Genomic DNA, 13,551 nt, shown 5'->3' with positions numbered 1-13,551 from the left:
TGATATAAGTGGGTATGCATCTATGGAGTATGACACAACATACACATTTTAAACGTTACCATGACGGTTGGCAAGATAAAAGACTTTAACAGCATTAATTTGATTCTTTGATCTTAAAAATTAGCACATAGGAGAAGCATTTTCAATAAATGTTATACAATAGATTCTCTGGTGCTGTTGTGCTCTTGCTAACAGGCACATAAATATATGATTTATTCAACAGGAGCAACAATAAAAAAGCTGTTGTTGTTGTTACATGGCTGGATTAAAACCAGCCTGATGATACAAGCCACATTTAGATTATGCGGCTATTTAGGAAATTATTTTGTCACTGCTGCTTCAATATCAGGATCCCAGAGGATCAATTCGCGGGCTCTTTGCTGGTGTGGTCATGGCCAAACTGTATATTTAGAGGCGCCATCAGCTGTTGAGTGTTTATCAGGCTGCCAGGATAATGAAGACAATAGAGTACATGATGTTTGATTGGGTGCCAGCCGGCTCAGGAATCCAAACAAGGTGACCTGTACAACGCTTTAGGATGCTGAAGGGGCCGCAAATAAATGGATGAGCACAAGAAGAGTCATTCCCCCACGTAGCATTGTTAGTTTTTCTCTGGCTACATACATGTGTATCTTCTAGGGCACTTGGTATAAGAATTAGAAGATAGGGCCGTCACGAGACTTATATTGTAGAATATATCTACAATTAGATTACGTTACAAGCTTATTAATCAAACGAACATGATCATGGGGGATCTAGAAAAACAACTTTCAGATTTTTCGACACTAACCTAAATTCTTCAACAAGTCTACACTGTGATGCATGTATAATTTATCAGACATGGTCCAACCTCGGCATCCCCACTCTCCTAAAATATTTTCTAGGATGTCCTGCCTCCCTCTCTCCCCCCCCCCCCCCCCCCCGCCCCCCGCCTCCCCCTCCCACATTGTGTTTACAGCGTTGGAGAGCGATGCATATCTGACATTTCTCTCTCAAACTCCCAGCAGCTCTGTTCTCATCTGAAAGGTAAGAACCAGCATCCTCTCCTCACATCTGCTCTTTATTTCTCATTTCATTTTAGGGTAGTAGATGGGGAGATGATAAATGATTATAAGGCTCAGAATCAATACTAAGACTTGAACATTCATTTAAATATGCTAAGTATTGCTATTTCTAGTAGTTTAATGACTATAAAGCACTTCTTATGGCACCCTAATGGCTTTTTAAAGTGTAAATTAGTTGATTTGTAATTAGTTTGTCGGTTAGATGAGCACATCATTGATCTTGCTGTGTAAAATCACTGCTTCTTATAAAAAAAGTCCTTGTTCACACACAGTAAACTCTGCGCAGAGGGCTAGGAGGGGGAATGGACACTGGACTGAAGTTCCCAGAGGGATAAACAGTCCTCTCCACTTCTTACAAGCACATGATTTTTTTTTTCGGAGCGCTCATCAGCTCAAATCTAAAAAAACATTTCATAGTTTTACAGTAGCAGACGATAACAAATCATATTGGCTTCAGAAAATCAATATGACATGTTTTTTTCCGGATATTCATCCTGTGATCTTGATGTGATTTGAAGGACTTTTCCATTCTGGCAACAGATTTAGTTGTATTTACGCTATGATGACCTCTGGACGCAGAAGACAAACGCCAGCTAACAGGGATGTCCAGTGATTGAGAAATTCAATACACAATAAAGAGGAAAAGTATATTGATCAAGAACAAAATATGCAAATGGTGCAAAATAATCAAAAGTTAAGCTCACAGGGAAAATGGTAAAGATTTGAGAAAAGTGTGTCACAGAGACTATCATTCTTCAGATGTAATAAGAGGCTTATTTGGGGGTCTTTGGGTTGTGACATCTGTTATAATGGCTACTTAACATCGGCTTTAAGAAATGACAAAGCCTGGGAGTATTTACAGTCAACATTTCACTTTTTCATTTCCCTTTTTTTGTGGAAATGAGGATTACTTTCACACTCGTCACAGAGAGGAAAACAGGAAATGATTGACAGTCGGCACTCGGCTCATAATGATGTGGCTGATGTGTGTGGACGAGTGGAGGATAATAACACTCACACACACCTCAGTCCCTTAACCCCAAAGGTTTCAAAGTAATGACACCAAAAACAGGAGATTTCTCTCAATTTCTCTGATTCAGGGGACAAAAGCTAGACAGGGGCCTCATAATATGCGAGGAATTACTGATACTTATTGTTTTTGTCTGAGCTTCGGTTGATGCTGAGAATGCTGAGGGAAACTAAAGACAGGAAGCAAATACAGACATGAGACAGGGGGTGAACACTTTAAAATCAAACAGAAAATCAAACTAAACTAAGCCTCTAAATGCAGGTAATTTCAGATAAACACTATTTCAAACTACGGCACATTTAATTTCACATGCACAGCGGCTGTCTAAGTCTCCAGGGCTTATGAATCAAACCCAAAAAAAATCAACGTGTCAGAGAAGACACTTCAGTCAGGTTCGGAAGTTTAAGGTCTCAAAGCTGACGTGCACTCTTCCACAGTTATCCCAAGAGGTTTGAAAAGGTGTGTGTGTGTGCGTGGGTGTTAAGGTGCTAACATGTCAAGTGATGACTCAGAAGTAGATCAAGTGTGGAGGAAAAACTAAAGTGAAATGACAAAAATAGATGTGTGGAAAAGTCTTGACAAGGTTCTTAATATAGTAAATGCAGTTTTAATATTACAAGCAGTGAAAGAATACACTTTGTTTAAGCAACATCCACAGGAGAAATAACTTAGAAATCAGACTGGGTATTTTTCTTACCTGTGCAATGATTGAGTACTTTCAGATACAAAAACAACTAGCCTAGAAGCTTTATTTTATATTTAATCAAATCTAAAAATGAGGTAAGTCACGTGTTTCACTTCATGTCTTTTCATAATGCACACCTTCAATCAGTCACATTGTGTTGCTGCCTCTTTACAAGAGTCTGGATCAACACATCACCAGCCGTCCACTGGCGCCTCTGTTATCATCACACCATGTGCTGCGATACACGAAGGTCAAACAAAATCTCAACAGGAGGCATTGCCACAGGAGGGGGCTAAAGGGATTCATTTTTTTTGTTAAATTCAAAGGCAAAGTGAGATTGAACTATGTCGTTAACATGCTTTTCTTACTGTCTGTGTTAAATGTAATTAATTATCCTACTTTTGGCCCTTCATGGTGTTAATCTTATCTTTCCAGCAGCAGAGAGAAGAGAAGAGGCTTAACAAGGACTTAACCATTTTATGCTAGACTACCAAAAACACCTGACCTGAGCTCACCTGCAGCAGTTTGACTTCACCTGAAACCAGCCTGAGTTTCTCGCTGCAAACAGGCCCAGCAGCCTGACCCAGCTCTCTGCTTTCTTAACAAAAATCTATCAAAATCTAACCTGTCCCCATGGAGCGTGTCCAGCACATGACCAAGTCGGCCATACGTCGAGCATCCATGATCGAGGTGACTCCCCAGGTCAAGAGGAACCTGCAGGAACTCTTCGTCAACTTCACCCTCATCCTCATCTGCCTGCTGCTCATCTACATCATCGTCCTGCTGAGCAGCTGAGGGCCACAGGAGCCTGACACCGTGCAACATGGCAGATCTCTGTGGACGAGGGTTGGGTTGAGATGTGATCTATTAAGCAATAATTTATCAGCTCCATTTTTACAGCGTAATTCCTGACAGCTACGAAGAACGATCATGGAGGTCAAAGAAATCCATGTGAAAACAATATCTGGCCAAACCCTGTTAAAAAATGGGAGCTTCCCTGCCTCTTTTTCTTGAGGGAATGACCCAGCTTCAATAGTTTAAACTTCCCTGAAACATTGAATGTATATTTATGCTGCTCTTTCAGTCCCTGCTTACATTATAAAGTGTTTAGGTTGATTTAACCTCTTTATTCAAGCCATGTTGCATTTCAGTGTCTCCTGCTTTAAGGGAATTATATGTAATATTGTATGAAAAAAGAATAGACTTATGTTAAATATTTTGTAGAGTTATGATATAATAACAGTAAACTCTAGAAATCTCTAACTTGAATCAAGGAGTTTCATTTGCTCAACTTGTTAAGGACTTTAAACAAAGTGTTAAGCCACACTTTTGAAGACATAAGACGTATTTTAATTTACATTTTAACCATATAAAGGGTTTCAGTCAACTTTTATGCACATTTGGCTCCCTGTAAACACTTCCTGAAGTGAACCTCTGGAACTTATCTTTGAAAACAAGCTGAGCTAACGTTAGCATTAGCTCGCAGCCACATCCTGTCAACCAAACCTTATGGAGAATGTGAAACTGCTTTATTCAGAGTCTTTACTGGTTTTACTCACCGTTTCCACTTGTTTTGGAGAAGGTCTTTCTGGTTAATTCGGCTTGTGGTAAATGTCTGTATCTATGTCTGTCTGCATAGAGAACCAAGATGATAATGTTAGCTTCTGAGCTAACGTTAGCTGTTAGCTCGCAGCCCCTACATTCTATGTAAGCCGAATTGCGTTGGAAAAATAATGAGTTTAAACATGAAACAGTTTTATTTAGTGTTTTAACTGTTTTTCTCACATTGTACATTGTTTTGAAGAGAAGTAGAGCACCGTGGATAGTTCGGTAGACATGATAGTGTAAGCATTGGGGTGAGAGTTCATGTGTTTGAGGCATGCGCAGTCTCATTAGAAATGGCTTCTATGTAGTTACTCTCATTTAATTCACTATGTGAGTTATGGACTACTTTGCTTGGTTTTTAAAGTGTGCAAATAGAGATTTGTAAACATATGCTCACCACAAACAACCTGATAAAGACCTTATGCAGTGTATACGTTGTTGCAGACTTCACTTAGCATGGTGTGATTTCACTTAATGTTGTTATTGAGGAAACATGCAGTTCTTATATGTGTTTAAAGATTGCATCACCTGACTTTTAAACTATGAAACACTAATGGTCAGTAAAATTAAAATGTTTTCTCTTTCTGGAAGTGTGGAGAATTTGTTTTTTAATTTATTACACCTGCTGATTTTACATTTTTGTAACACACACACACACACACACACACACACACACACACACACACACACACACACACACACACACACACACACACACACACACACACACACACACACACACACAAAAGAGCACGACAGAAGGCTTTATCTCACAATCATAATTTACTGTTCCATAACATACAACAGAAATTATATAAATATAAATAAATATTGTTGCTATAATTGTTATATATTTTTTACTTCAAAAAAGACAAGACAGACATCATTAAATAATAAGTCACAAAGCTGTAATCAAATCACTTTCAACTCAAATACAAACTGCAACACATTTACCATTTCCTAAAGTGTAAAGATGTCACAATCTTTTCTTCCAGTTTTTCTGCGTTGAAAGTGAAGTGAAAAAAACCCTGATCAGCAAATCGTCACATACAACATTTTAACAAACAATTCAGATTTAATGAGTTGCAGTTTCTATGGTTCACTGATGGTCTGTTGATGCCAGTTTTAAAATAAAGCACATTTCCAGTTTCCTCTGCCAGGCTTTGAGAAGCTGTTCAGTTTGAAAGGTTACAACATTTAATAAAAAAAGACAAATCTCAGGGTAACAATGGACAGGGTCATGTGATGGTGAGAAAAGTCTTTAGCTCAGCGATAAAATCAAAGACAAATCGATCAAATGGCTCAGAGGAAAGGACATACATTACTCTCCAAACAATTCATAAAGTAAAAAAACAGATAAATAAATAAATAATTCAAATAATTTATATTTTATTTGTGATTTTACACGTTTTTTTGTTCATAAAAAACAATAAACAATATTGAAGATTATGTGATATGTGGATAAGCTTTGAACCTCAACTTTTGAGGCGACATTGACGAGAAAGTGCAGTAACAAATCAAAGTGCAAGGGGAAAAAAGCGGGGTTTTAAGTATCTGTAGTAAAAGGACAACAGAGCAAACTCTATCGGCTGACGAAGATCATGTGATATAATCAAAAGTTCACTGTATGGACCTTGTGGTTTCACTATCACTTTGAAACAGGGCAGCCTCCAGGGTGTGCTTCTTCAAATGGAAATAAAATAGTGAGAAAATGCATTAATTAAAAATCGCTTATAAGAAACTAAACACTTGTGCATTGTCTGATGCAGATGTTTGAGCGTAAATGTCAATATATCAACATATTCCTTTGAATAAATATATTCTTCACAGTGCGCATGGATCCCATATCATCCTCCGTATTTATTACAGGTCAATATTTACAACTAAACAATGTAATATCAGCTGTGGATATCAGGATCACTTTCCCATGACACATACACACAGGATCTCTCTCAACTTGGTTTCAGGAAGTGTTTTATCTGACACAACTGTTAATTTAGAGAAGCTGTGTTAATGTCATTTTACATGCAGTAAAATGAGCAGATGAAAAGGAAATGCTCTTTATGACAATTTAATGACCCGTCAAAAACCAATTTAGTAGATGTATGAGGATTGTATTATTAAAGTGTCTTTAAGATAAACAATGAAAACACTTCCTGTAACCATTGAGGCCTTTAGTGCAGGGGTCGGCAACCTTTTTGATATGAATTCAAGTGCCATTAAAAAAAAAGTATTTTATCAGCGTGCCGACGATCGTGTATTATCAGCGGGGAAGCAAGCAGTGTGTGGACCCGTCAGCGCAACTTACATGATGCCGAATTTAACAAACACATTTAAATAATTGGTTTAAACAGCATTATAATAAGGACGATCGTCCGTTCTGTGATTCTCCAGAACACGCAGATGGCCAGTCCGCCCCTGTGTAGCATGTTATTTCGATGAGAGATGAGCAGATCGCCACTGGGCTTTCAACTAAAGACACAGCCACGCAAAAACTGCGGCATTTGTACAGTTCCTTATGGGTACTGCCATTTGTGAAGTGCTTTCCTCTGTGGTGAAACGATCAGCCCTGCACCACGGAGGAAAGCGGCAGAAAGTCGCCTGGAGTTAAAGTGAGCGGGGCTGCGTTGCGTGCATGGCTTCCTTCTGCAGGTAACGTCTCGTTCAGGATCCGAAAATACAATTTAAATATTTTGCACACTTATTCCTATAGTGTGCCACTGGTTACGGTGCCGCGTGCCAGGGGTTGCCGACCCCTGCTTTAGTGGATTCAGCTATGGAAGACGAGCTGTGATGAAACGGTTTGTGTTGTCGTTGAAACAGGAAGTAAACTCTCAAACCTCACGTTTCTCTGTCCAATTTTCAGTAAGTAAGAAAAAGCCTTCCTCTGGCTGAAGGTGACCATGCAGTCTGGAAACTGTACAGGATACTGAATGGACTTCAAGTCATGAAAATGACACAAGAACGATGTAAACTTTCAAGTTAGAAAACAGACGGTACACCAAAAAACTGAACGTGTGAGGATTTCAAGTGAGTGACAGCAGCATCATCATGATAGTGTTTCTGTTTCCACATGCTCTAAGGTCTGTGTCCTGCAGAGAGGCGCAGCAGGAGGCTTCAGGCAGCGACATGAACACATAGCTTGCAATGAAAATAAAGTGTCTGATTAAACACTCCTTGGCATTAAAAAACGTTCAACATGTCGCTGACAGAACTCTCTTTCTGCACACCTCTGGTCCACCACATACAGACCATAGAAAAACAGTAGCATGTTACACATATTGCAATAACAAAAATATGAGGGGTGCTTGATTCCCTTCCTCTCCATGTTCCCCCTCCAGAGGTGTGGTAATCAAGCCCCCCTATTTGAAAATGACTTTCTGGGTACTGGGACAGGAAGCTAAAGTTAGGCTTTTTATTTTGCTGGTGTCGTCATTGTGGAGGACTGTAGATCATTTAGGTAAAAAAAACACCCGAATCAACAGCAGGGTTTGTCCCTTTTTCACAAACACATGTTTGAATGTGTGCATTTTCACATGGGGAGACAGCATGAATGACTAAAGGCGAGTATCAAGGCAAAAGACGTTCTCCTGGCTGAACCTCCAGTCAGATCACAGCGTGTAAGACACATGTTGATGTACAAAAAAAAAATCTTATATGAAGGTGAAAACATTTCCTCTTAATCTACAGTTACTAGTGTCACACTTTATACTCGCTGCGACAGTTTGTGACCTTTTTGTATGAGCTTAAGTACCCAGTTTCTGTTTCAAATATCATAAGGGATAATTATTTCATGGAGAATGTTTAAAGGCAGTTGTTTCTATCAGTTATGACAATTTATTTCCCTTCCACTTATCCATATATAACATGAAATAACTAAGTCATGATTTAAATATGCGTCTAATCGCCTCATTACATTAAAAGGTATGTGGGATACTTTGAAGGGTCTTAGGGTTAGGCTCTCACAACTTAAAGCTCGTACAAATGTCACATGTTGCAGACGGTATAAAAGTGTTAATGAATGCTACCATGCACACTTTCATGATCGGGCACTCATAATGCGCACCATGTATGAAAGCCCTAAGGTTGCAATCACACTGAAGCACACACTCAGTCCTGCACATGATGGACGTTTGATATATTAATGTCGTCCAAATGACTTTCAAAACCTACAGTTTCAACTTTAGCTCTCTGTCCCATTACCATCATTTCTTTTGACCGATTTTTTTTTGACAGTCAGAAAGTGAAGTACTGCGAGTACAGGTCCTCATCTTTTACTACGCACTCGAGGCTTTTTCCCGCCTCCACCCCCGATGGGTCGGGTGGGGTTGTGGCGTTGGGTTCAGGAAGGCTGAGGGAGGAAACAGAAGAGACGGAGAGACACTCAAACTGAGATTCACTAACATACAGTAACAGTGGCAGAGTGCTTCCCATTTGCGACGTGCACTTTGAAATCACTGCAGTTCTTTTGAATCAGTCACTTTCTTTGCAAGTTTGGTGAGAGTTTAGTGTGGACTGAGAGTATATTTCAAAGAGATTCTCTGAGAGATTGTGTGATAGTTCAATGATACGAAAAAGGAAAATGAGACGTTAAAGCATAATGGATCAAAAAGAGATTATATCTTCATTCGATTTCTCTGTTGACCCTGAACTAATGGAGAGAGACTGCAGCGATGTGAGAAATGAAAAGATTCCCATGTGATCCATTGCATTGTGGTGTGAGGGACAAAAAGCTCTAGTAAAACTCACATACTGTGCATTTAAGGAAATACAGTGTGGGCAAAGACATCATTTGGTAAAAAATGCACCAGACTGCGTACTTAGTGGTTGCAGATTTACAGATTTTCATTCCTGAAAAGCAGAAAAAAAGATGTGTCACTTCAGCTTTTGTCAAAATGCTAATATCAGGGTTCATACACCTTTTCACCAATGATTTTCAATGACTTTTCCATGACCTTTACCTAATTTTCCATGACCAAACAAATTACTCTTTCTCAGCGGTATCACTGAAAATGGTTTATTTTAACATGGAACAGGAAAATAAGGTCTGCATATAAAACATGTTGTGCCTATCTAAAAACAAATCAAATAGTAGGCTTACTAGCTTCTACACGCTAAAGCAACTAAAATCTCTCACCAGCAAAATACCTCGACAGTTAAATGCCATTTTACGTTTCATTACTATACAGTATTTATTATCATTATAGTATTACTATTTCGGCGATTAGATAAAATATAAATTATATTTGATGCAACTTTAGTTACATTTCCATGACTTTTCCAAAACTTTGGGAAAAATATTGTTTTCCATAACTTTTCCAGGGCCTGGAATTAGCATTTTGAATTTCCATGACTTTTCCAGGTTTTTAATGACCGTAAGAACCCTGTAATATCTACCTGTAAAGGAAATAATCCCTTCTTTAGCTAAGGGTAAGGGGTGAGGAAAAAGGGAAGGTAGCTAGGAGGTGAGGTGAGGTAGAGTGTTTGCAGAAGGTGACTCTCCGTGTGAAAGTAGAGGGGCAGCAGTGGCAGTAAGAGATTCATTCTCACCTCCTAACGCTCTGCTGTACCAGGGCTTCCTGAGGATGAGGAGCATGAGGAAGAGCAAGGCTTGACATGGGATGAAGTGGAGGATGAAGATAAGGAGGAGGAAGAGGAGGGAGCTGAGGAAGAGGAGAGAGAGAGGAAGAGGGCTGAACAGTGTGGAGGGAGCTGTCTAAAGTCTGAGGGGGGCGGAGCTTATTCCTCCACCTCCAGGGTTTAGTTTTGAGATAATGTGATTGGTAAATGAAATGCTGTTTTAGGTAATAACTCCACCATGAGCCAGAGGAGGAGAAGGAGGAGGAGGAGGAGGAGAGAGAGGAAGAAGAGGGCTGATGTTATGGTGCTGAAATCAAGCGCTATTGTTTCTGAATGTCTCCTGGGGTTCAACCGGAGCAGCTGTGAGCATCAGGAGGGTGATCAGCAGCTTTGTGCACAGAGATCATATCATGTAATGTTCACACACACAGGAGAATGGGATGATGCTGTGCTTTGATACCTCGTAGAGCTCAAACAATAGAATACACTTAAGGTAGGAATGGAAAGGGAAGGCTGAATAGAAGGTACATTATAACCAGAAAACAGACTAATATTCGAGTTAGAAAATATTACACCACCGTAGTATCTATGCCACAAGGGCCTATGGGTAATAAAACACTCACCTTGATGAGAGGGTTGATTACACCTACGTTGGCACTGGAGTTGAACACCTTGTTGAAGCCCGTCTCCCTGTTGACCAACTCCAGCTGGTAGAACTTCTTGTCGTCCTGAGAAAGACCATAAGACTGATAACAGAGGAAACCATTTTTGATAACTCATACTGCAGGACACTACATCTACTGGAATTGTGTTTTCATGCTTAAAAGGATCAAATGTGCCATTATTAGTTATGATGTTGGAGCATCAGGACTCACCACCAGCTTCTTCACCAGACCTTCTCTCTCTGTGACCATCTCTCTGAGATCTGCGATAACATGCAGGTCTTCTGGTCGGCTTTCTCTGTGTCTCAACTTGTCCTCTGTCCCCTCCAACCTTCACATACACATATACAAGTAAGATAACACGATGACAAGGAGAACGCAGTGATTCTGAGCCTGAGAATGCTGCAGAAGTGGCAACACAACAGCCTGAATGCCTCTCTGACTCACAGGAATTGCAGCGCAGTGATCTTGTCTTTGAGGACCTCCTGGGCCTTGTTGAAGTCAGCCAGGATGATCTGTGTTTCTCTGTGATGAACTATACTGATCTCCCCCAGATCCCTCTCATGTCTCCTTGAAAGGTCTTGTTCATGAGCCCTGCAGCAGAGAGAGAGAGACAACAATCATGAATAAACTACACTCGGAGAGAGACTTTTTGTTGGATTCGCTCAAAATGTTTCGAGTTCTTCTGAAGTTTACTATTTTTTCCCATAATCCATCTGACAAACAAACAAAAAGCACCTAAAATATTAAGATTGAGGTCTACTTTTATTAATACCCGAGGGGAAATTCAGTATTTCACTCTGGTGTTTTAAGTTCTTAATGTAAAAACATGAGTTTGTACTTTAAACAAAGTACATGTATGCACAAACTAAGTAAATATAAATTCATCATAGCATACGATTCACACTGGGGCATACTTGGGTTCAAATGCTTTTAATTATAAGCTGTCAGCTGGTTATTCCCACATGATGTGAGAGCAGGATTACTGCAAACTGGGTCAGAGACTGCTGAGTCACAGCTTTGAGGACATACATATAGTTGAGTGAGTTATGAGTGTATTCATGTTATCTTCCTGTGCACTGAACCTGATCTGATGGTTGGCCTCGCTCCGGACCCTCAGCACCTCTTTGCCCTTTATCTCCAGCTCTCGGGTCAGAGTGCTGATGGTCTCGTTCAGAGAGTGGATCTCGTGGTCCAGGTCCGTGATGCGGTTGCTACGGGAACACAGCTCCGCCTGCATGTCTGAGATGCGAACGATCAGCTCCTGTTCCTGGGAGGAGTCAGAAGATGTTAGAGGAAATAAAGCAGAATTAAACTGACTCTTTTGGAGAGACATGTACCTGCTGCTGGCTGTGCTCCAGTGCCTTCTCCAGCTCTCGTTTGGCAGAAGAGTTTTCTTTAAGGTGGATCTGCTTCAGATGCTCTATGGACGCAGCGTGGAGGTGGTTCAGCTCGGCACGAAGAGACGCTGCCAGATACATTACATGTTACTTGTTAGACGCTTTTATCCAAAGCGACTTACATACTCAATACTGTGGGTAATCCCAGGAACAAGCATCAACACAGCAGCAGGCTAAAAGCATCTTCACTGAGAGTATTACACGTTATTGCTTTGGTTTAAGAGATACCGCAGACTATATAACCACCACGGCCCCTAGTAGACCCCCACACAATAACACAGACTATAATACGCCTTGTTGTTAAATATGCATGATCTTAGTTAACATTAAGCTGTCTTTGGCTCTTTTCTGCTGTAACAAATGTAAATATCCCCTCTGTTGGACGAATAAAGGTATTCTGATTCTGATTAAACCAGTGTCCCCCCCCCACCCCCTGTGTTTCTCCTCAGTTACCCAGCTTGGCTTTGCCCTCGTCCTCCAGCTCAAAGCGCAGCGTCTGCAGCTCCTGGTCCGACTGCTGCCTCAGGATGTCTAGGGTCCTCCGGTGCGCCTCCTTCAGAGCGTGCACCTCCTCCCTCTGCTCCTGCTTCAGACGCTCCTCCAGGGTCTGAAACAGGACCATTACATAACACAGTTACATCAACAAATGGGTAGAGACAACGAGAGCCTGGAGGATGATTTGGCATTTCATGTGGGGAATTTGACTTTGCGTTTACGAAGCTGAAACGCAGAAGACAAACAATGTGTGTGTGTGTGTGTGTGTGTGTGTGTGTGTGTGTGTGTGTGTGTGTGTGTGTGTGTGTCCTACCCTGAACTGGTGTTGCCGGGCCTCCTCCATGGTGCTCAGTGCGCAGCAGTGAGCCTCCTGAAGTCGATGCTCTCTCCTCTGATGCTCTCTCTGCATCTCTGCAAACACACACACACACAGACATAAACATAAACAAAGACACAGTTATATATTAAATCAACTGTATCTTTCAACATTTATTTTGGTTTGTTATGTCTCAATACATCACAGTATGTCCTAATGCTTTCAACATGTTTTTAAAGCACTTTGAATTGCCTTGTTGTTGAAATGTACTTTTTAATAACATTTCATCTTATGCAAATGAGCAAAAATAACCTTGTCTTGTTTTCTGAAAACCTTAGAGCAGCTGACCTTTGAGCTGCTGGCTCAGCAGCTCCCTCTCCTGGTTGAACTGAGACTGCAGCTGCTGCAGAGAGGACTGAGACTGAGACAGCTGCAGCTCCAGAGACTGCTTCAGCAGAGAGATCTGAAACCAAGAAGAGTAGGAGGTGAAGAAACGCACAGATCAGAGAAACAGCAGCAAGGACACATTTCTTCTTGGTGGTTTGAGAAGTAATGTAACTCCAGGAAATAAATAAGTGGCTCCTGCAAACATTCAATTAGGTCAACATCTTTGAGCTGTCATTAATCCTCGTCAGACTGTTTGTCAGGATTTGTTCTGACAGCTTGTCACTGGTGGAGGTTGGTTTGACTCGCATATATACAGTATGCCAAACA

General features: G+C 40.7%; 2 protein-coding genes across 5 annotated transcripts in view; one reads left to right on the top strand and one right to left on the bottom strand.

Moving 5' to 3' along the window:
• The first annotated feature begins 978 nt into the window (after positions 1 to 978).
• pln (phospholamban) lies at positions 979 to 4,974 on the top strand. 2 transcript variants are annotated; one of them, XM_034150995.1, is made up of 2 exons: positions 979 to 1,026; positions 3,218 to 4,974. In XM_034150995.1, exon 2 carries the CDS (start codon positions 3,413 to 3,415, stop codon positions 3,572 to 3,574), a length of 162 nt encoding a protein of 53 aa, XP_034006886.1. In that variant the 5' UTR covers positions 979 to 1,026; positions 3,218 to 3,412; the 3' UTR covers positions 3,575 to 4,974. The 2 variants fall into 2 exon arrangements, with proteins under 2 accessions (XP_034006886.1, XP_034006887.1); XM_034150996.1 differs by having other exon boundaries at positions 986 to 1,026; positions 3,215 to 4,974.
• A 2,425-nt stretch (positions 4,975 to 7,399) lies between these two features.
• The window catches only part of zgc:85722 (uncharacterized protein LOC407982 homolog), a 31,245-nt gene continuing 25,093 nt past the window's right edge, over positions 7,400 to 13,551 (bottom strand). The window contains exons 15-24 of one of the 3 annotated variants that reach the window (XM_034151035.1): positions 13,186 to 13,300; positions 12,835 to 12,932; positions 12,480 to 12,633; positions 11,967 to 12,094; positions 11,712 to 11,896; positions 11,074 to 11,220; positions 10,840 to 10,957; positions 10,588 to 10,692; positions 9,935 to 10,047; positions 7,400 to 8,735 (exon numbers count right to left, since the gene is read on the bottom strand). In XM_034151035.1, coding sequence (XP_034006926.1) covers positions 8,621 to 8,735; positions 9,935 to 10,047; positions 10,588 to 10,692; positions 10,840 to 10,957; positions 11,074 to 11,220; positions 11,712 to 11,896; positions 11,967 to 12,094; positions 12,480 to 12,633; positions 12,835 to 12,932; positions 13,186 to 13,300 — 1,278 coding nt within the window. In that variant the 3' untranslated portion in view covers positions 7,400 to 8,620. Of the gene's footprint in view, positions 8,736 to 9,934; positions 10,048 to 10,587; positions 10,711 to 10,839; positions 10,958 to 11,073; positions 11,221 to 11,711; positions 11,897 to 11,966; positions 12,095 to 12,479; positions 12,634 to 12,834; positions 12,933 to 13,185; positions 13,301 to 13,551 lie in introns of all 3 variants that reach the window. The other 2 variants (XM_034151036.1, XM_034151037.1) reach the window with 2 other exon arrangements.

The sequence above is a fragment of the Trematomus bernacchii genome, unplaced genomic scaffold (genome assembly GCF_902827165.1).
Source record: "Trematomus bernacchii unplaced genomic scaffold, fTreBer1.1, whole genome shotgun sequence".
Taxonomy (NCBI): domain Eukaryota; kingdom Metazoa; phylum Chordata; class Actinopteri; order Perciformes; family Nototheniidae; genus Trematomus; species Trematomus bernacchii.
The sequence above is the reverse complement of the archived record's forward strand: the minus strand, read 5'-3'. Positions and strand labels throughout refer to the sequence as shown.

Bases quoted from the DNA above. Each gene is read 5' to 3' on its own strand.
- pln (XM_034150995.1), top strand. From the start codon at position 3,413: ATGGAGCGTGTCCAGCACATGACCAAGTCGGCCATACGTCGAGCATCC.